General features: G+C 60.2%; 2 protein-coding genes across 7 annotated transcripts in view; both read right to left on the bottom strand.

The window, feature by feature from the left end:
• The window catches only part of KIF17 (kinesin family member 17), a 44,295-nt gene extending 37,773 nt beyond the window's left edge, over positions 1–6,522 (bottom strand). For all 3 annotated transcript variants that reach the window (XM_072750971.1, XM_026012067.2, XM_072750973.1), the window contains exons 1-3: positions 6,244–6,522; positions 1,124–1,270; positions 2–103 (exon numbers count right to left, since the gene is read on the bottom strand). In XM_072750971.1, coding sequence (XP_072607072.1) covers positions 2–103; positions 1,124–1,270; positions 6,244–6,474 — 480 coding nt within the window. In that variant the 5' untranslated portion in view covers positions 6,475–6,522. The remainder of the gene's footprint in view (position 1; positions 104–1,123; positions 1,271–6,243) is intronic.
• A 973-nt stretch (positions 6,523–7,495) lies between these two features.
• Positions 7,496–19,494, bottom strand: SH2D5 (SH2 domain containing 5). 4 transcript variants are annotated; one of them, XM_072750976.1, is made up of 11 exons: positions 19,434–19,494; positions 18,124–18,279; positions 15,689–15,862; positions 15,278–15,358; positions 14,698–14,772; positions 13,506–13,652; positions 11,883–12,131; positions 11,534–11,705; positions 11,171–11,279; positions 10,592–10,751; positions 7,496–9,775 (listed from the first exon to the last, which is right to left on the bottom strand). In XM_072750976.1, exons 3-11 carry the CDS (start codon positions 15,773–15,775, stop codon positions 9,572–9,574), a joined length of 1,284 nt encoding a protein of 427 aa, XP_072607077.1. In that variant the 5' UTR covers positions 15,776–15,862; positions 18,124–18,279; positions 19,434–19,494; the 3' UTR covers positions 7,496–9,571. The 4 variants fall into 4 exon arrangements, with proteins under 4 accessions (XP_072607077.1, XP_072607076.1, XP_072607078.1 ...); XM_072750975.1 differs by having other exon boundaries at positions 15,278–15,361; positions 19,434–19,484; XM_072750977.1 differs by lacking the exons at positions 15,689–15,862; positions 19,434–19,494 and adding an exon at positions 18,830–19,265 and having other exon boundaries at positions 15,278–15,361.
• Between the last annotated feature and the right edge of the window lie 873 nt (positions 19,495–20,367).

The following is a 20,367-nucleotide window of genomic DNA, read 5'->3' as shown; positions in this document are numbered from 1 at the left end:
CCTCCAGCTTCTGCTTGGTGTCAGCCCCCAGCAGGTCACGGACATCTTCATTGTAGATCTCCAGGTAGGAGGCCCGGACCAGGAACTTGGTATTCTCTGCGCACTGCAGGAGTGGACAGGGCAGCAGAGACACCTGAGTACGCGCCACCAGACCTGATCCTGCCACCTAAGCCCTCTGCAGCCAGGACTGCGCGAAAGGACATTGCGGCAGGAGAGGTGATGTCAAGGGGGAGGGGAGACCCCAACCCCTCCTGGCCCACCTGCCTGCCTAGCAAGCTGTCTGCCCCTCCTCTCAGGTTCAGTGGGCCCTCGGGCTTCTCTGACTTGCGTAATTCTCGTATTGCTACGGTCGCATGCTCGCCCCACAGCCTCGTGGGAAAGGAAGTGGGAGAGGCCTGCCCGTCATCCAGGCAGAGAAACTGAGGCCACAGGGAAGGACCAAGCACTGGCTATGGTCTGCTCCCCCCTTGTCGCTAGTGTTCCTGGGGGCACCAAAATGAGTCGTGGGAGCAGGTGCAGCAGCTCTGAGGCTGAGCAGGGCAGTCCACGCTCTGCCATTTCCCAGACGCAGGAATCTCGCTCGCGGCCACGAGTGGCCACCGGGGCAATTCTCTCCTGCAGCCTGGACACTGGGATAACGGGTCTTGCCCAGCACATAAGGGCTATGGGTCTAGGCTTCCCTATCTCGAAAATGGGGACAACAGTGATGTCCTGGGCCAGGGTGGGGGGTTCCATGAGTCACTCATGCAAAGGGCTTTGCACTACTGGGCTCGGTCTGTAGCAACTGCTTAATAAAATGGGAGGCTCGATTGTTCCCACCGCTTCTGGGGCTGGTGCTTGGGATCATCAGTCCACGTGGGACAGCAAGGGACATGCTAAAGCCCAAACACAGCAGGAGAAAACCATGGAACAGGGAAGCAGGATTTTCTCAGTGTGAAGCTCCCCTCCCCTCCCCTTGTCAGAACCAGGGCGGCCGCCTTGTCTGCACCCAAGTCACTGTAGGCTCCGAAGTGCTCAGGGTCCGTGCCTCAGGCAGACGAGCCCAGGACCAGTCCCCTTGACGTCTGGGGGGCCCCGAGGCCCTGAGCACCAGCCCTGCCCCGTCCTGCAATGAGGCCCCTACCTGGACGCTCTCAAAAACGTGCTCGAAGGCCCTGGGGATGATGCCTCTCTGGGAAGGTGGGTTCGGCAGGCCCTGCATGGTGAAGGACTTCCCGCTGCCCGTCTGGCCGTAGGCGAAGATGGTGCCATTGTAGCCCTCAGTGACACCCTGGTGGGAGGACCCAAATGGGTGCTCAGCGGGCCAGGGGCCCCCTCCTAACCCCCAGGCTCAGGGCCGCGCCCTGGGTCTGCCGCCACGATGGCACGGGGTCGGCAGCGCAGACATGAGCAAGTCACAGCTCTGTCCTCAAGGGGTTCACGTCCTGGAGGGGGAGACCCACACCCACAAGTGATCCTCCAGCAGGAGGCCACGCAGCAGGCAAGGGGAGGGGGTGCGGGCCGGGTAGCTGAAGGGTGGCTCGGGTTCAACAGCTGTAGGAAGAGGGGGGCCTTCCAGGATGAGGGGTGCAGAGTGGTCAGAGGCTGAGGGTGGGAGGAACAGGGGCGAGAGGAGGGAAGGAAGGAAAGGTTTCCATTCGCAAGGACACTTATTCATCCCACGGGTACGGGCATCACGCTGCAGCTGGGGACACAGTGACGAACAAGGCACCACCCCAGCCCCCGCCCTCACGGAGCCCACGAGGTCACCAAGTCCAGAACTCAGCGTGGGGGCGGGCAAGTCCTGAGTCAGAACAGGAGAGCTGCTCCCGGGCCCCGAGGGCCCACCTGGCATCCACGCCCATCCTGCGGACCACCGTGGGGCTCGGGATCCCCGGGGATGGCTGGTGAAGGAGACCAGAAGTCACGATTGACAGCTTCGCTGGGGACCAGGCCTTATTTTTATGGCAGAACTGGACAAGCACCTCTCCTGTGTCTACGGAAGCCTTGACCACATGCGGGTTGCTGCACATCATCAGAGGGCCGGGGGGCGGAGTGGGGGAGAAAGGGACGGCTGCACACGGGGACAGGGCCCCTGCATGGGGGAGAGGCCAGGGCAGACCCATCACCTGGCCCGGAGCCACCGCTGGGCTCCTCAGAGCTGGGGACACACAATGCTCTGCGATGGACATGGTGCGGGGCCCAGAGTGTCAGTGTCACCCAAACCCGGGGAAGGTATTCCACACAAAACTACAGATGGCTTCACTGTCGTAGGGCAGCCACCAGCCATACTAGAAACGGGCCCAGGGAGACTGAGAGACTGAATTTATTTGATTTGATTTGACTTCATTTACATTTAACTGCGGCAGTATAAACATTTTTTCCTCTCCCTCTGCCTGTGTCTCTACTCCTCTCTCTCTCTGTCGCTCATAAATAAATAAATAAAATCTTAAAAAAAAAAAATTTAAAAAAGGGCAGCCCTGGTGGTGCAGCGGTTTGGCGCCGCCTGCGGCCCAGGGTATGATCCTGGAGACCCAGGATCGAGTCCCGTGTCGGGTTCCCTGCATGGAGCCTGCTTCTCCCTCTGCCTGTGTCTCTGCCTCTCTCTCTCTCAATCTGTGTGTCTCTCATGAATAATTAAATAAAATCTTAAAAAAAATTTTTTTAAATAAATTTTTGTCCCATTAAACAGAGCTTTATCTTTTAACTGTTGGCACTTTAGCATCTGCCTAGAGACATGCTACAATGTAAAACACACAACTGATTTCAAAGACTTTGCTTGAAAAAAGGATGTAAAGTATCTCACTGTTACTATGTAATAACATTTAGTAGTATGTTTTCTTGAAATAATATTTTTTTTGTTTTTTGTTTTTGAAATAATATTTTGGATATGCTGGGTTAACTAAAATCAATTATTAAAGCTAATTTCACTTGTTTCCTTTCACTTTTTATTTGTTTTTTAAGATTTTATTTATTTATTTGACAGAGAGAGGGAGAGAGAGAGAGAGAGAGCACAAGCAGGGGGAGGGGAAGAGGGAGAAGCAGACTCCCCACTGAGCAGAGAGCTGACGCAGGGATCATGACCTGAGTAGAAGGCAGACGCTTAACTGACTGAGCCACCCAGGTGCCCCTTCTTTCACTTTTTAAAATGCAGCTACAGGGATCCCTGGGTGGCGCAGCGGCTTGGCGCCTGCCTTTGGCCCAGGGCGTGATCCTGGAGACCCGGGATCGAATCCCACGTCAGGCTCCCGGTGCATGGAGCCTGCTTCTCTCTCTGCCTCTCTCTCTCTCTGTGTGACTATCATAAATAAATAAAAAATAAATAAATAAATAAAGAAGCTTCATTGAATAAATAAATAAATAAATAAATAAATAAATAAATAAATAAATAAAATTAGGGGCCCCTGGGTGGTTCAGTCGGTTAAATGCCTGCCTTTGGCTCAAGTCATGATCCCAGAGTCCTAGGATCAAGCCCCTGAGCAGGGAACCTGCTTCTCCCTCTCCCGCTCCCCCTGCTTGTTTGGACTCTATCTCTGTCAAATAAATAAAACCTTTTGAAAATAAATAAAATAAATTTAAGGGATCCCTGGGTGGCGCAGCAGTTTAGCGCCTGCCTTTGGCCCAGGGCGCAATCCTGGAGACCCGGGATCGAATACCACGTCGGGCTCCCGGTGCATGGAGCGTGCTTCTCCCTCTGCCTATGTCTCTGCCTCTCTCTCTCTGTGTGTGACTATCATAAATAATAAATAAATAAATTTCAAAATTAAAAATCACACTTATCCCAAATCATATATATATAAAACAAATACTTTAATAAAACAAAATATGGTTACTAGAAAATTTAAATTAAGCACGTGGCTCTTGTTACATTTGTATCGGCAATCAGTGCTCAAGAGTTGTGTTGTTCACTGCGGCGGCCACTAGCCACCTGCAGTTATTCAAATTTAACTTGACTTTAAGCAAAATTAATATCCAGTTCTTCAGTAGTACTAGCCTCATTTCCAGTGCCCACCTGCCACCTGCGGCTGGTGGCACCTAACCAAAGAGCCCAGATACAGAACAGTTCCACCGTTGTAGAAAGTTCTACAGAACAACACTGTTCTGGAGTAAAGTAGAAAAAAATTTTACAAGCATCAAGGCAAAACATAAGATTTCAGAAAAGGTTTCACCCACCAAGTGACACCTCCAGCTCTACAAGGGACGGCCTTGCATGTGGAATGGGTCCTAAATGTCGGCCCCTCTGGACGCCCACCCCGGCTTCTGCACGTCTCCCTGTTCTCTTACTTGCGAGCTGACCTTCAGGAAATCTGCTAACTGCTAACGGGCTCTCTTTTTAACTCACTGTTATCCTCAGTAATTACAGGTTGGATGTGCTAAGTATTTTTCCTACTTTACGTAAAACTCGTAACTACTGAAACTGAAATAAAAAGCATCTGTCCTGGGGCGCCTGGGTGGCTCCGTCAATCAAGCGTCTGACCCTCAGGTCAGGATCTCAGGGTCCTGGGATTGAGCCCCACAGCGGGCTCTGTGCTCAGTGGGAGTCTGCTTGGGGTTCTCTCTCCTTCTCCCTCTGCCCCTCCCCCAGCTTGTGCTTTCTCTCTCTCTCTCTAAAATAAATATATAAATCTTTTTTTTTTTAAAGCATCTGTCCAGAGGATCCCCGGGTGGCTCAGCAGTTTAGTGTCTGCCTTTGGCCCAGAGCATGATCCTGGAGACCTGGGATCGAGTCCCATGTCGGGCTCCCTGCGTGGAGCCTGCTTCTCCCTCTGCCTGTGTCTCTGCCTCTCTCTCTCTCTCTCTCATGAATAAACAAATAAAATCTTAAAAAAAAAAACACATTTGTCCTAAATTGCCTCACGTCCCCCTTCTGCCCCTTCCCACGCAAACTGCTAAACATCTCAACTGGAGACCGAATCCTATGGCGTTTACTGGACTGATGTCTGGACGTGGTAGGAGCCACCGTACCCGGCCTGTGGATGGGTCAGGGGTGGCTCATCAGAGGCGACTCTAAGACCATGGGGGTGAAGCAGGGAGAAGGGGCAGATGGCAAAGCCGCCGGCTGGGAAAGACCCCGTGGGCCAGGCGTGCAGGTGAGAAGGTGCTGAGTGTGCGGAAGGGTGGGACTGGGGTGGACAGCACCCAGGAAAGCCAAAGAGGTCACCCTGTGACGGAAAAGATCAGGAACAGGGACTGGATTTAAGGGCGAGAGAAGCAGGAAAGAAAAGGGCAGAAGAGGTGGTCAGAAGAGCTGGGGGCTTTGGGCAATAGGACCCAAAGGTAAGGGCCCGGACAGGAGGCCCCGTGGAGGCGGCACAACCCCTGGAGAGCCTGGAAGTGGGCTCAGGGCCCCGCAGGACAGACACACAGCCCCCTGGCCCTACTGGTGCAGCTGCTCCTGGCTCAGACGCACCTGAGCTGTGCTTGGCGTGCTGCTCACTTAACGGGACGCAGCAGGATGGAGTCAGGTTCCAGGCACTGTGCTGGGTATCAAAACCGCCCCTAACTCATTCTCTGATACTCCTGGCCTCAGTTTCCCCAGCAGGAACGAGGACTCCAGCTCTATGCATGTTCACAGAGTCAAATGCAGGGCTCCGCCTGAAATGCCCTTTCCTCCGCTTAAGCCTCACCACTTCCAGGAAGCCGGCTGGGCCTTCCCCTCCCCTCCCTGCCCTCCAAGCCCAGATTCACTAGCTGCCAACGTGTGTCTCGGGCTTCTCGGCCCCTCCATCGCCTTGGATTGGAGCCATTAGTTTAGCTCTTCTCCCCCTGACCATGAGCTCACTGGGTAAGGAGCTGCCGCCTCCTTCCGGGCTGTGCTCCCCAAGCCAAGGGTGGGCCTGGCATGGACATGCTCCTTGCTAGCTTAGTGGATGAATGAATGAAAATGAACTTATGTGTGTTGAGTTGGAGGCTCTGTGAGATGCAATGGCAGAGAACCCGGGTAGAGGTGGAACTCGGGACGGCAGGGAGAGCTAGAGGAGAGAAGTGACAGAGCCACCCACCAGGTCTTTAGCGTCTCCCATTCTGGGCTGGGGTTTCCTGCGGACCCTGCTGAGGGAGGCTTGCTCGGGGGGGGGGGGGGATTACTTCCAGGATGAGGCAGCGACCCACGAGCAAGGCCAAGGAGGGGCAGCTCCAGCTGTCTCCTGCCGGGAGACAGGACCTCGGGGACTTGGGCCCCACCTGCTGGTGTCCACCTACGTTCTCCAGAAGGCGTTCCCGCCCAGCTCGGGGACAGCCCCTTCAGGCCCCGGGCGCCCTCACCTCCACCAGCGGGTAGGCGATCTCGTTGTAGATCTGCTCGGTGAAGTGGTCCACGTGGTAGGCGCCGTCGAAGGTGAACTGCTTGGGGGGCTCGTCGGCGGCGCCCGGGTTCTGCAGGAAGCACTGGCCGCGCGCGGAGTCCACCGTCACCACGGGCTGGCAGTTCAGCTCCCGCTCCCGCTGGTTCATGGGGCGGCAGCGCACCACCACCTTCACCGACTCCGAGGCCATGGCGCCGCGGCGGGGGGCCCCGGGGTGCGGCCCGAGGGGGGCGGCGAGGCCGGGATGTGCGGCAGCCGGGGCCAGGGGGCGGGGCCAGCGCCGAGGGGCGGGGCCAGGCGGCGGGGCGGGGCCAGGCGGCGGGGGCGGGGCCTGGCGGCGGGACCGCTTCGGGGGGCGCCCGGAGAGGAGGGGCGCGGCGGGGGCGCGTCGCAGGACCGGAGCCGGGGCCGCCGCCTCCTCCCGCGCCAGGGCTCGCCCGTCCCTGAGGCCCGGCCCGGGGAGCGGGCAGGGGAGGGATCCGCGCTGCCGGCGCCGCCGCGGGACGCGAGCCCCGGAGCCGCCCCAGCGCGCAGCCGCGGCGTTCGCGGTTGCCGGGCAACGCCGGTGGCGTCACAGCCGGAGGCTCCCGGGGGACCCGCGCGTCCTCGCTCCCGGCCGCTGGGGGCGTTCGGTCGCGGGAGGCCGGCCGGGGCGGCCCGGTGCTGGGGCGTCAGCTCCCTCCTCTCCTCCCCACCGCCCGGCCCAGAGAGGTTAAGCAGTTTGCCCGACGTTGCCCAGCCAGGACGCGGAGACGCAGGAAGCGGGGCCTCCAGACTGAGACAGGCTGCCCCTTATCCCTCTACGGACTCCGGGGAGGGCTACCCCCCGCCCCCGCCCCGCCCCCCGACAGAGCAAAGCTGCTTTCTAATGCCGCCCTCATTTTTTCTAAGATGCAGGTTAAAAAACAAAGAAAAAAAAAACATTTTTGAGAGCCAAAGCCTTTTGACTGTTGGCTTGAGCCAGGCCAAGATCCCCGGCTGAGCCCAAGCAGCTGTCACTTTCCAGTAGGAAATACCCATTGAAGGTTTCAACAGGACAGACATGATTTGGACAAATCTACCGACCCTATTCCTTCAAGACATCCAAGCCCTGAGGACAGGATCTCTGTGTGGCTCACCCTTGGGCGCCCGCTGAAGGTATGGTTGGCAAACCTAGTGAGGCGGCCTGGAAGAAGACCTTGCCTTCCGAAGGAAAAGTCTGTACTAGACCATCCGAAGAAACGCGTTTTATTTGTTTCAAGCCCACACAGTGAGGAGAGCTGGCTACCCGGGTGGTGCCCGTTGGAACAAAGAGAAAACTGATCTATGATTAAGACACTGAAGCATCTGCACAGGAGTCAAGACCCTTGCCCTGTGCATACCACGTGATGAATACTGTGTGAAGCAATGGTATCGTGCTTTGAGAACATTCCTGATGCCCTGTCCACATGGACGGTGCGCACGACAAAACCCCTCTCTCACAGAGGGAGGCTTTGGCCTCCTCAGCCTGGGCCAGTCACCAGGTCTTGAACACATGTCTCGGGTGCTGTAATTCCAGACACTGTGTCAGCAAACCCCTCTGCTTGCCAGGGAAAGGTGAGACCGGGCCTCCCACGGGGGACCAGGGACCATCGGTTCTGGTGGAAATGGCTGTAAAATGAGTTCCAGTTCCCACTCACGTTCAATATAAAATCAGTGCTGTCGTTCCAGTGAGAAGAACCCCCAAAGGCCAGCTGCCTCCTGTTGTCCCTTGTAACGAGAGTGACAGGGTCCCCAGCCCAGACTATTTCCTGGGCGGGAGGCTATAAGCTGGGTACGTGGGGCCTGACTTCCTGAGGAGCTTCCCTTCTTTCTCTCCCGTTAGGCACCCCCTCTCCCTTCCACGAGTCAGAAATCCATCTTTCAAGGCTCAGAACAGTCACATCCCACTCCTAGAAGGGGGAGAGGGCAGCCCCCAGATTCGTGACTTGGCCTCTGCCTCAGAAATAGAAGTTCATCCAAAGTGAACTTGCTCCCTAAATAATTCGGTATTTGTGTCTATCTGTGGAGCTTAAGGGGGGGGGGCACCTGGATCTGTCAATCACTGCAGGGCCAACGCCATAGATCAGAGTCATTTCCCTTTACCCCCACTCCCCACTGAGGCCAAGGGCCCTCTGGCAGGGCCCACATCAGTTCTGCCTTTGGATGTTCTACTCTGACCCCATCCCCAGTGGGGCAGGCCAGTGAGCTAACCCCTGACAAGCACAGGAAGTGGGCCAGAATCAGGTGGCTTCCCAGGCAGCCCCTAAAGCCAGACCAGCCCGCAGGATGAGTTGAACAGGACCCTCGTCACCCCTTACTCCTATGGCTCACTGCTGGCCCCTCCCAGTCAAATGGACGAAGAAAATGACCCCGTGTGTGGGTCAGGGGGTGGGGGGGCCCGTCTTGGTGGTCCTCAGGGCTGTGGGGGAGAGGATGAGGCTCAGGCATCCCTCCCCAGAAGGCAGGAATCACCACTCTGTGGATTTGATTGGAGACAAACTAGCCTTTCTAAGCAGCACAGGGATTCGTTTCCCTGTCCGTTCACATCCCTTTCACACACACGTCTGTGTGTGGCCTTGTGGCGGGCATGGCCCTTTGTCCAGCCTGCTCTTTTGTGCCCTCCTAACCCTCATTCCTCAGAATTCAATGCAAGACTCCCTTACCTCACGTGATGTGAGAAACAGGCTGTGTGTCTGTCAGCCTGGGTACAGCTCGGCCCAGCCACCATGCCCATCAGTTCCTCCAAGTTCTCTCTGTTTCTCCCATGGACAAGGCGCTCGCCCCCAGGTCTTTGCCCGCAGTGAGGACATGCTCCTACCTCCCCAGACATGCTCCCTCATGTCCCTCATGCTCCTGCTTCCCCAGACATGCTCCCTCCCTCAGTCAGGTACTCTTGGAAGACTCCCAGTCAGGGCCCCGAGGCCTGGCCTCCTTACAAGACGGCCACATCCCCCATGATTGAACCTTCCTGTCCACCTCAGAAAGCTCCCCTCTCAGGAGTAAAGTGAGGCCCAGAGACAAGCATCCAAAGTCACCCAGCAAGTTAAGGGAAGCCTGGAGCTCCACCTGCCCCTCCTACAATCTCGGCAGGGCCACCTGTCTTGTGAGAAGCCACTGGCAATCCCCAGCATCAGGGCTCCCCTCCTACCACAGGCAGTGAAGTGATGGAAAGCCGGTCCAAGGGGCAGAGTGACTGGATGGAACTGGGGACCAGCAGGGTGGCGGAAGGGCAAGGCGGCCAAGTGAGGCCCAGAAGCCAGGGTGAGGTAGGGCCAGTGGGCTACCTCTTAGCCCAGGCCCTGCAGCTCTGCCTCGGACTTGGCGTGGCCCAGGGGCCGCAATGTCCGGGGAGGTCTGCCCTCAGACCCACAGTCCTGCTCTTCGTAGCTGGGGTTCAGACGGCCCATGTCCAGGGAGCAGAAGAGGCTGCGCTCGGTTCCAGCATGGTGCTCCACCAGGGCCTCCAGGCTGGCAAACTCGGCAGGCAGGTGCTAGGGCGGAAAGGGCTGAAGCTCCAGCGTCCCCTCCCCATGGCTCTGCTCTGGGCACCAGCATCCCCCTCCCAAGGGATCCTGCCCCCCTTCAGAAGGGAGGAAACTGGAGCTCAGAGAGGGCACGGTCCTGCTCACCGCAGAGCCAGACACTGTCTCCTCTCCTCTCCTGCCAGCCTGGACAGGACTGAGGCATTCAGCTTGTAAGAAGAGCACCCATCCCATCCCGTCCCTGGAGACCTGTGGGCAGGCCGGGTCCCCAGACCTGGAAGCCTGGAGGCCGGGTGAACTTAGGCCAACCCCTGCCCTGAGTCACTTTCCAGCTCCACTAAAAGATGGGCTAGGATGGGGGAAAGCCACTTTTAAAAGCCTGGATTCCCTCAGAAATGGGAGGCCTGACCGGGGCCCAAGGCTACTGGAGGTCCGCTCCAAAAACCCGCTCGCTCTGGGGGCGCCTGAGTGGTTCAGGTCATGACCTCAGGAGATCTCAAGAGCCCCGGGATGGAGCCCGCCTCAGGCTCCCCGCAGGGTCTGCTTCTCCCTCCTGCTCCTACCCCAGCTAGCGCGCTATCAGATGATTAAAATCTTTGCGAGAAAAAAAAAAGCCTCCGCCGGGGGCCCGGGGGCGGGGCCAGCGCCAGCGGAGCCAATGACAAACCGGTTGGAGAGTTAGTTGACTAAGGGGCGTGGCCAGAGGGAGCCAATGGGGTACCGTGATGAGGGTCAGAGTGGGCGGGGCCGGGCCGAGGGCGGAGCTTGGGCCGAGGGCGGAGCTTGGGGCGGGGCGAGGACCGGGTCGGCTGCCCGCACGCTCACCTCCACGCAGTAGCGGCCCAGGTGGTTGCGGAAGACCTGGTGGGGCACCACGCCGCACTGTGTCCGCACCGACAGGCACCACTGGCCACTGGCGCCCGGCTCGGGCCACAGCAGGAAGGCGCCCAGCACGTCTCTCCGCAGCAGGGCGAGGGCGCTGGGCCTGGGAGGGCGGCGGGGAGAGGCTGAAGGCCGGAGCAACCGCCACCTGGCATCCCTGGCATCCCCGGGGTGATGCAGAACCGGAGGCGGTGCCGGACCCAGAGCAGGCCCTCCAGGGGGGAAGCTTTTAGACTTCCTTCCCTGGAGGCGTCTAAGGGGTTCTTGACCGCTGATGGCTTCAAGACCCAACCAGGAGACTGGTGAAGGGCGGGCGGTAAGGAAGCTGCTGCCCCTGACAGGCCGCGTGCTGAAGGCTGTCCCAGAGTTGCCCGGTTTGATCCTCTCCATAGACCTCTTATTATCCCCATTTCACATTTGAGAAAACGCACCCAGTGGGGTTAGTCCCTGGCTGGGGGGAGCCCACAGCCCACTCCTCTGCCCATCCCAGGGGCTGCGCACCAGCCAGGCAGGCCCCCCTACCTGGAGATGCCAGCAAAGGCCCAGATGTTCTCCGTCAGGCTGCCCTCGTTCTCCACCAGGCACGCCGGGCCACCAGGCCCCCGGGGCCACGCCTCCCAAGCTGCAGGAACTGTGGAGACCACCCAGGGGTCAGAGGGAGAGAGGCCACCACCCCCATTTACCCACATGCTGGTGTCCTCACCAGGTCTCCCGCGGCAAAGATGCATCCACACACACACAGCCCCCTCACGCACAGCTACACGATCCCCTCTGCACACTCCCGTGGACACGGGCACAGCCTTGCATTGACACAGCCGCTCAGGCTTAGCTCTCTGACTCACGGGGGCACACACAGGCCCACGCCCCTGCGCCCCTGCCACTCACAGGCCTCCCGAGCTGACAGCTGCAGCTGAGTCTCGTAGGTGCAGCCGCGGTAAGCCCCAGAGCGGATCACCTTGCTGCGAATGGCCTTCTTGCGCACCAGCGTGGGCGAGCAGTAAGGGTTCCCCAGGCGGGCGTGGCGGGCACCCCCACGGCCTTCTGACTCTGGTAGCTCCTTTTAAGGCACCAAGAGGGGCCCACGGGGGCAGGCCGACTCAGGCTCAGCCACGTCAGGTCAGGCGAAACCCCTTCCCACTGATGTCCACCACCCCCTCCCCCCACACTGACCCCCAAACCCTCGCCTGGGGTCCCTCTGTCCACAGCCCCTGCCCTGGCTGGGGCTCCTGCGTACCCCGCTGCCCACAGGCCCCTCTGCTGGCAGCCGCCTGAAGGAGACCAGTGCGTGAACATTCTGTGAGAGCTGATCTCGGCTGAAGGGCTCCCGCACTAGGCCAGAGGGCCCCCCGGGGCTGGCCTGTAGCTTCAGGGGCATGTCCCCTGCAGCCCCCAAGCCGGGCTCAGGCTGGGCCCGCTCCTCAGGGTGCTGCAAGAGGTAAGCAAGCTGGAAGGAACGGCAGAGCAACAGGTGCAGGATCTGGACCTAGGAAGGAGGAGGGGCGGGCTCAGTTGGGACAGGTTCCCTGAGGAACCCTACACATCAGCCCAGTCACCCTTAGTGCTGGAGCCCCTTTTCCCCATTCTTCCTGAGAAAACTCCTCTCATCCTGCAAAACTTCACCACATGCTGTCCCTCCTACCAGCTTCCTTCGTTCATTTCACAAATCCTGAGCATCTGCTTTGTTGCAGACATCCTGCTTGGAGCTGGGAATGCCTGGGCCACATGCACTCCTACTCCTAGTAAACCCTGGGTTTACTACCCCACCCTATGTCACCCTCTTAGAGCAGTGGCTACGAGCCCAGGCCCTCCAGCCCTGCAACCCGGGGTCCAGTGCCAGCTCCATCACTTAGGGGCTACTGTGTGACTCCGGGCAGAGCATGGCACCTCTGTGCCTGTTTCCTCCCCACTTCCCTGTGCTCCTTCAGTGAAGTGGAGCACAGAAAGCCCCCAGCATAGGCCCACCGCATAGGCCCACCGCTCCAGGGCCACTATGCTCTACCACCACACTGATTACCCAGCCCGACAGGATGGAACCGTGAGTGCAGGAAGATCGGGTGCAGTGTCTCAGCTACCTGTCATTCCCACCGCCTGCACACAGCTTGAGATGCAGGGGTGACAGCAAATGTTGCTGGGTGGAACCACGCCCAGCCTCTGCTTGCTGAGCAGTCGGCTGCCACAGCTCTGTTGTTCATGGTGCCCATAGCGGCTTGATTGCCGGGATCTACCCACTCACCCATGGGCCCCACGGGTCCACACACCAGGGCAGTTCAAGACCTGGACCCACTTTCTGCTCTCAAAGAATTCTATTATCTGTAATTAGGGACAGACGGATGACAGAGCATAGTTCATGTCACAAGACCTCAGAAGGGAAGAGTGGGGGACGCCTGGGTGGCTCAGTGGTTGAGCATCTGCCTTTGGCTCAAGGCGTGATCCCCGGGTTCTGGGATTGAGTCCTGCATCAGGCTTTTTTAGTAAAAATCTTTAAAAAAAAAAGGGGGGGGGGGGAGAGTGATCTAGAGGACTCAAGGCAGGCTTCACAGACACATGGACTAGCCTTGAAGAGCAAGCTGGACTTTGCCAGAGGGGAAGTGAATTTCAGGCAGAGAGAACAGCATGAGCAAAGGCCTAGTAGCGTGACCATCCAATTTCTAAGCACCTGGCCTGATCCCCACTTCCAGGCCTCGGGGAATGCTGAGGCCACTAACGTGCTTCTGTGGAACCCTCCGTGGACAGAGCCATAGAAGGAGCCGGCGTGGCAAGGAGTGCCCGCCCCTTGGTTCCTGGAGCGCACGCTGATGCCTGGTGCATGGCCAACTCCAGCCTCAGCAGTGCTCGCCCCGCCCTGGACCCCAGATACCTCTCCAGGCTGGCTGCCCACGAAGAGATGGCAAAAGAGCTTGCTGGCTGGACTCTGGGGATTTCGGGCCATGAAGGCAAACTGGCAGTCAGCTGGGCACCAGGTGGAGTAGAGGATGCGCCTCAGAGCATGAGCCATCAGGAGCATCTGGGGAGCACGGGCAGGACGGCCTCATCAGACCCACTACGGCCTGTGGCTGCCAGCCCTGCCCCTGTGGGTCCCACACCCCTGCAGGCTGGCCTCCGGGGCCCCCTGTCCAGCCTGTGCCCGGCTTAGGGCCCACCCAGCTCCAGGGGACAAACTCTTCCCTCCCTCCAGGCCGCCCAAACCCTGCTTCAAATGGGACTCCCATCCTTCCCATTGCCTCTGGGCTTGGTCCCTTGTCCCCACTGCCAACCTGCTGGTTGGGATTGTCGTCCCCCCGCCCCTGCTGCCGTCATGCTACAGAACTGAGGGCAAGGTGTTCTGTGGCCGGCAGGGTCACAGAAAAAGGCCGTGGCAGCGGACCCTCAGGTTGCACATCTGGTGTCTGGAGTCAGATGACCAGGGTTTGAATCCTGGCTCTGCATACTCTCTGGGTCACTTGGGCAGGTAAACACAGCCCTCCGCGCCCTGTGACACTCATTTAGTGGGGACGGTACCCCCACTCTGATGGGGTTGTGGGTGGGGATCAGCGAGACTTCATGCAAGTGGCACAGGACCTGACCCCCAGACCCCTGTGATGCACTTGTCCAGGACACGATTTGCACCACAGTCGTAGGAGCGTGGCCCTGGGTTTGTGGGTGCACAGCCTGGCACAAGGTTGGTGTTCAACACACACAGGCTTGTGGCAGGAGAGGGATGAGCCATGAAGCCGGTGCTCCCTACTGGCCTCCAGCCCAAGTCGGGCCATAGCCGCCTGGCCACCTCTGGAGGCCCCTGGGGCCTGCAAAAAGCCGGGGCTGATGATCCTGACATCAGGCCAGGAGGCAGGCCCCGGAGATTTTGGAGGGCCCGGGCTGGGGGTGAGATGGAGGAGAAAGCGTTGCCAGAGCTTGCCTTGAGGGCAGGGCCCGCGGAGACAGGATGTCCACAGGCCCAGAGCAGGCTGGGAGGGCAGGGATGCTCAAGGGCAGTGCGGGGCCGGGCGCATTCTGAGGGAGTAGGACATCTGTCCAGTCCAGGCCTCACCTGCACCCATACAGGCTCCTACCTCGCCCTCCCCGCTGTAGATCTTAAGACCCTGAAGGCTGAATTTCAGGATGACGGCCCGACGTCGGGGATAATCCTGCGTGGGAGAGAGTTGGTTGGGGGCAGGCATGACCTTCCAGGCCCTGCCCTGCCTCAGGACCAGCCACCACCGGCTGGGCAGCCAACTCCACCCCAGCTGCCAAGGGACTGGGCCCTGGAGAGTGGACTCCCCCGGAGCTGGGGAAGTGTGGCTGGGTCCTGGCAGGCAGCCCCCGGTGGGGCCAGTGCTGCCCATGTTCTGACCATCCCCAACCTCCCATCTGTGGCTTCCTCACATGGGACACTGGTCATGACTGCCCAAGGGAAGGGGTCCCAGGGCGGGGGGGAGGGCACAAGGGACACGGCTCCAGGAGCCTGGCTGTGGCCCTCCAGGGCCCACTTCTCAGAATGGCTCTGGTCCCGTCCCTCCTTGGGCCTCACTTGCTCCATCTCCGTGATGGGGGAGGGGAGGGGGATTGGATCAGGTGGCTTCAGGGGCCATTCTAGCCTGACCTTCCAAGGCTGTGACCCCGGCCAGGGATGTGCCCGCCCCAGCGCCCTACCTTCAGTGCCCACAACTGTTGTTGTACGAGCCACACACCCTCCTGGGTATCCAGGTCGTCCACGGGGAAGGAACCCACGTACTGCTTGGGGGTGCGGTGGGGGCAGCAGGGAGGCAGGGCAGTCAGGACCACGGCCCCTGACCCTGTCCTCCACACTCCCCCCCAGACATGCTCTGCTCTGCCAGGTAAGCTGCAGACAGGGAGCTGGGGCCCAGTAGGCTCTGCTGCCTTCCCAGCAGGTGGCTTCAGTCAAGCCTCTGCCCCTCTGAGGCCATCTCCTCATCTGTGCACACACACACATTCTAGAGTGTGGATTCCAAAGGGAAGACAGAAATAGCTGCTCCCTGCTCCCCAGGACCACCCTCAGCCAGGGCCCACCAGAGCACCGCCCATGGGGGCGGCCCCACCCACCTGGGCAAACTTGGTGATGCACCTGGGCCGGTGAGGGGCGGGGCCGCAGTCCGAGGCCCTCCGGCCCCCTGCCCCGGGCCTCTGCATGGCCCCCAGGCTTCTACAGAGGGCGGGGGAGCCCCTTTCCACCAACCCTTCCGAGCACTTGCTGTGTGCCAGGCGAAGTCCAGGGCCCTGAGGACACAGGGAATACACACAGCCCCCAAGGAAAGGACAGACCCCCTCCTGCCCCGGGGCAGCTGGCGTGCTAGTGTGGAGGAAGGCCACTGGAACGGATCAGTCAGATATGGAATATGCTAGACGGTGACAAGGGGGTGGGGAAAGGCAGGCTGGGGTTGCTGCAGTGAGGTTTGGGGGAAGAGCTGAAGGTAGGGGTGTGGCAGGCCACGCCCGGGGCCAAACACTGACACCTCTGTGCTCAGGCCTGGGGTGCCCTGGGGAGGGGGAGGGGGCAGGGGACACGTACCAGCCTGTACAAGGTGCCAGAGGAAGGGGGGCAGCCCGAGAAGGCACCACCTGAGGGGAGGGGTATGGGAGCTCCCAGGACAGTCTGTAGAGGCACAGGGAAGAGAGCAGCAGAGCCCCTGGGTGGACCTACCAGAAGAGTGGGCCAGAGCCTGGCTGGGATCAGCCTTACATGTCACACCAAGGGATTTCAGGCTGTGCCCTGGGGGCAGTGCAGAGCCACAGCAGGTTCCAGGGCAGGAGCGCTGTGATACTGGGAGTGGCCCACGAACTGGATGGCCTGAGCTGCCCAGGCTAGGCTGCAGCTGGAAGCCCCCGTGGGGCTGAGGAGCCCTGCCCCCGACTCAGCCCAGGTTTTGGTGTTTCATGGGGCCCCTCTCTCAGACCCATTCGTGGAGAGAAGGAAACCTCCCCGACTAGACCATCCTCAAGGGAGAGCGCTCAGTTCCCCTCCAGCTCATGACCCCTGGTGCACAGTGACCGCGGCACCTAGGCATCTGGAGAAAGAAGGGCTGACTGCCCTCTGCCTGGGTCCCCCCGACTCAGCTCCTCCAGTCTTTCCTGGGTGGCTTAGACCCCCTGCCCCCCATCCTGGCTGGCTCTAGCTCACCAGACTCCTTCCCATCCCTGCACTTAGGATCAGGGAGTCCTGGGTCCAAATGCTGCGTAACTTCAGGCAAATGGCCTCACATCTCAGAGCTGCCATCTCCTCATCCCCAAACCTGGGGTAATGGGAGGAGTCTAGAACTGAGCAGAGGAGCAGGTACCTGCATGATGCCAGCGGGGTGGGAGGGACAACTTAACAGGTGCACACAGGATGGGGGGACCCCAAGGCCTGCTATCCAGGAGGGAGCCTGGGAGGACAGCGAGGTGGCAGGAGAGACCTGCCTGGGAGCCACAATTCCACCAGGAGAAAGCAGATATCGGGGCGCTGGGTAGGAAATGGGGGCTTCCGGGGTGGGCTCTACGCACCTTCATGCAGATGCTTGGAAACCGACACTCCCCGCGCCAAGAGCTGGGGAGCAGCCCCTACCCCTGCCCGCCCAGACCTCCAGTCCCAGCTCAGCCAGGGTGGGGGCAGCAGCAGCCACCACTACAGTCTGTGGGCAACAACCCGCTACGTCACTTTCCCGGGGGCGGGGGGTGGGTAGGAGAGCCAGAAATAAAGGCTGCACGGTCCCCTTGACGGCCTCTGGTCCCTCCCTCCTGTACCCTCTCTCCTCCTGCTTTTCTGGCCTCACACCCTCCACTTTTTAATATTGATCATTTTTCACATCATGTCCATTACCTACTGTCCATCTGATGTTTCAATACAACAAAGCTAGATGTGTAGCGGGCGCAAAAGCTCTGTGGCTGCTGTTCCCAGGCACGGAGACTGGGCTTCCAGGGAACTCAACTTTTGATTTCATGGTCACTTTATGGGCTCAGATGCCCTGGACCCACAGGTGGTGGGACACAGAGGAGGCAAAGACCAAAACAAAAACAGGGCAAGAGGGAGAGAGGGAAAGAGAAGAGGATGAAAGGCAGCCAGCAGAAGTGGGAACAGAGATGCGAAGACAATACGAGATAGAGGAGGGACAGGAGGAGGGAGAGACCAGGAGCACGTTTCCCATCCTGCCTGTGCTGACACAGCCCCTCAGACACTAAGGTGCTAAGACAGCAAAGAGGCACACGGGTCTCCGGCACACTCACGTTCACTCTCACACATGCCCACATGCCGAGGCAGCTGTGTCCAGGGCTGTGAACCGCCTCCTGCCTCCTCCCTCCAGATCCGGAGCGGCAGCTTTCCTGGGGACACTCCACTGTCCCTGCCATCGTCACCTGATCCTTCCCCAATCCCCCGGGATACTGGAAGTTTCTCTCTTCCTCTCCCTCCCTCCCAGTGCATTTCAGCCCCAAGCCTGGGTTTGGGGGCCACCCAAGGGACCAGTGAGGTTTACCAGGCTCACCCTAACCCCAGACCTGCTTACCCGTTCTGGGTGCAAACACCCACTTATTTTGGAGCACACTTGTTTTTTCCAAGGTTTTTATGCAGCAGCCTGGCTGGGCCAGCACCTTTCTAGGGGGACTCCTTTGGAATGAGGCCGGGGCTCTTCTTTTGCTCCTCTGAGAATTTCCAGGTGGTCCTGCTTAGAGACAGGGTACTGGATGGGTTGACTTGCCTTACGAGGGTCAAGGACAGAAGCACTCTGCTGAGTTGAGTCATGGGGGGAGGAGGCATCTTCAGAGCATCCCGGGAGACCACTCAGTCTGAACTCTGGGCTTAGCAAGCGTGGCTCAGAGGGGTGAAGCCACTTGCCCAAGGTCACACAGCATAAGGGAGAGCTGGGAAGCAAAGCTGGGGTTCTGGAGCTTGTTCCCCTAGGCCATGGCAGTGTCTTTCTGCTCACGCTCCCCTCCCAAGTAAGCAGGGTGTCCCCCATGGCAGTGTGGTGAGTCCCCTCTACCTTGAACACCTCAGGTGCTGAGGGCTGATCTTATCAGCAAAATAGCTGCTTTCTCAGTCTGTCTCCCTGTCCAGATGGTCTGGGGCGGCCTGAGCCACTCTGGTCACCTGCATCACCTCCACTACCTTTGGATCAGTCATACAGAAGAAGCCCCCCTCCATCCCTCCACCCCCAGACCCACACACTCCTGTGCGGCAGTCCCTTAACTCCTCAGCCTCCATCTCCTCACCTGTAAAGTGGGGACGGTAATAGCAGCTGCCTCCTAGGGCTGCTCATTTATCTGCTCCTTCTGAAAATATTCCAAGTGCCAACCATGTGCCAGGTGAACAAAAACAAAGTCCCTGTCCTCGGGGAGCGCGCAGCGGGGTCAGGGGGACCGTACTGAGAATCAGCATCAAAAGGGACTTAAGCGATTTGGAGAAAAATGCAGTGGGGTGAGGAGGAAATGTGATGTGTGTGTGGGGGGGGTTAATGCAGAGGGGTCGAGGGTGGCCTCTCCAAACAGACGACATGGAGCGGAAAGTGCTGCCTTCCAGATTGAGTGGGGCGGGCGCCCGGGCGGCACGGAGCGCGCCCCGCGCGGGTCGTCATCCTGCTCTTCCTGTCATTCCTGGGGGGGCAGCGCCCTGGGCAGAGAAAGTCCCCGGGCCGACCGCGGGGCGAGCGAGGCAGGGCGCTGGCGGAGGGACGGCGGAGGTGACGGCGGTGGCGGAGGGAAGCGGCCGAGACGCTCCTCCCCAGCCCCCCCCGCCCGCCCTGCGCCCGGGGCCCGAGCCCCCCTCCCCGCGACCCTCCAGCCCCGGCCCCGGCCCCGCTCCCCCGCGCTCACTCACCGCGGCCGCCGCGGCCCGAGTCCCGCCGCCGCAGCTCGGCGCTGCTCCCCCGGAGCGCCCTGCGCGTCCCCGCCGCCCGCCCCCCGGCACCCCCCGCCCCCCGCCCGCGCGCCCCCCACGTGGCCGCGGGAACCAGCACCCCGTATCACCTGGCGGCGGCGCCCGCCCGGGCCCACCAATCGCCGCCCGCGGAGCGGCTCCGCTCGGGAGCGCCGCCCAATCAGCGGCCGCGAGGGGTCCTGGCCCCGCCCCCGCCGGCTCGCGCCCCGAGCTCCGCCTTAAAGGGCCTGAGGGGTCGCGCCTGCCCCCCGCGGGCCCGTCTCCTCGGGCCGAGGTGTCTGAGCGCCCAGGGCCTCGCCGACGTCTCCCTCTTTGAGGAGACCTTCCCCTCTGGCCCCCTGGCTAGCTCCTCCTCCTCCAAGCGGCGCCTCGAGCAGCTCCTCCTCCGGGAAGCCTTCCCAGACCACCGGTGCCTCCTCCACCCCCTGCAGAGCCCTCGTGACTCTCGCTTACGGGACCACGTACGAGACCAGTCCTCTTCCCGGAGTGCAGGCGGCTCTGACCAGGAGGGGCCTCCATCCCCAGTGCGCAGGTCAGAGCCTGCTTCGTTCAGTGACTGTCGTCGCGACGAGGGAGTGAATGCACTCAGGACCCAGCCCGCGTGGCCTCCGGGACCTCCGGGACAACCGGGCCAGGGTCACCTTCCGCCCCTCGCCCTCAGTAGGTAGTGGGTATCACGCACCCTCTTCCTCGTCCTGTAGGAGGGTCCCTCGCGTCTGCCCAGCTCGGCGTGAACGTCGGTCACTGCACGTGGACCGTGTCCCTCTCCTTCGGCCTGCTCGCAAATCCGCTTAGGTGGGGGAGACTGGTGTGCAGACCCAGCTTTGAACTGGAAAGCACTTTTGTTCCCATCAGGCCGGGCATCTTGCAGGTG

Source organism: Vulpes vulpes, chromosome 2 (assembly GCF_048418805.1).
Source record: "Vulpes vulpes isolate BD-2025 chromosome 2, VulVul3, whole genome shotgun sequence".
Taxonomy (NCBI): Eukaryota; Metazoa; Chordata; class Mammalia; order Carnivora; family Canidae; genus Vulpes; species Vulpes vulpes.
Note: the sequence above shows the minus strand (reverse complement) of the source record. Positions and strands in the feature narration are given on the sequence as shown.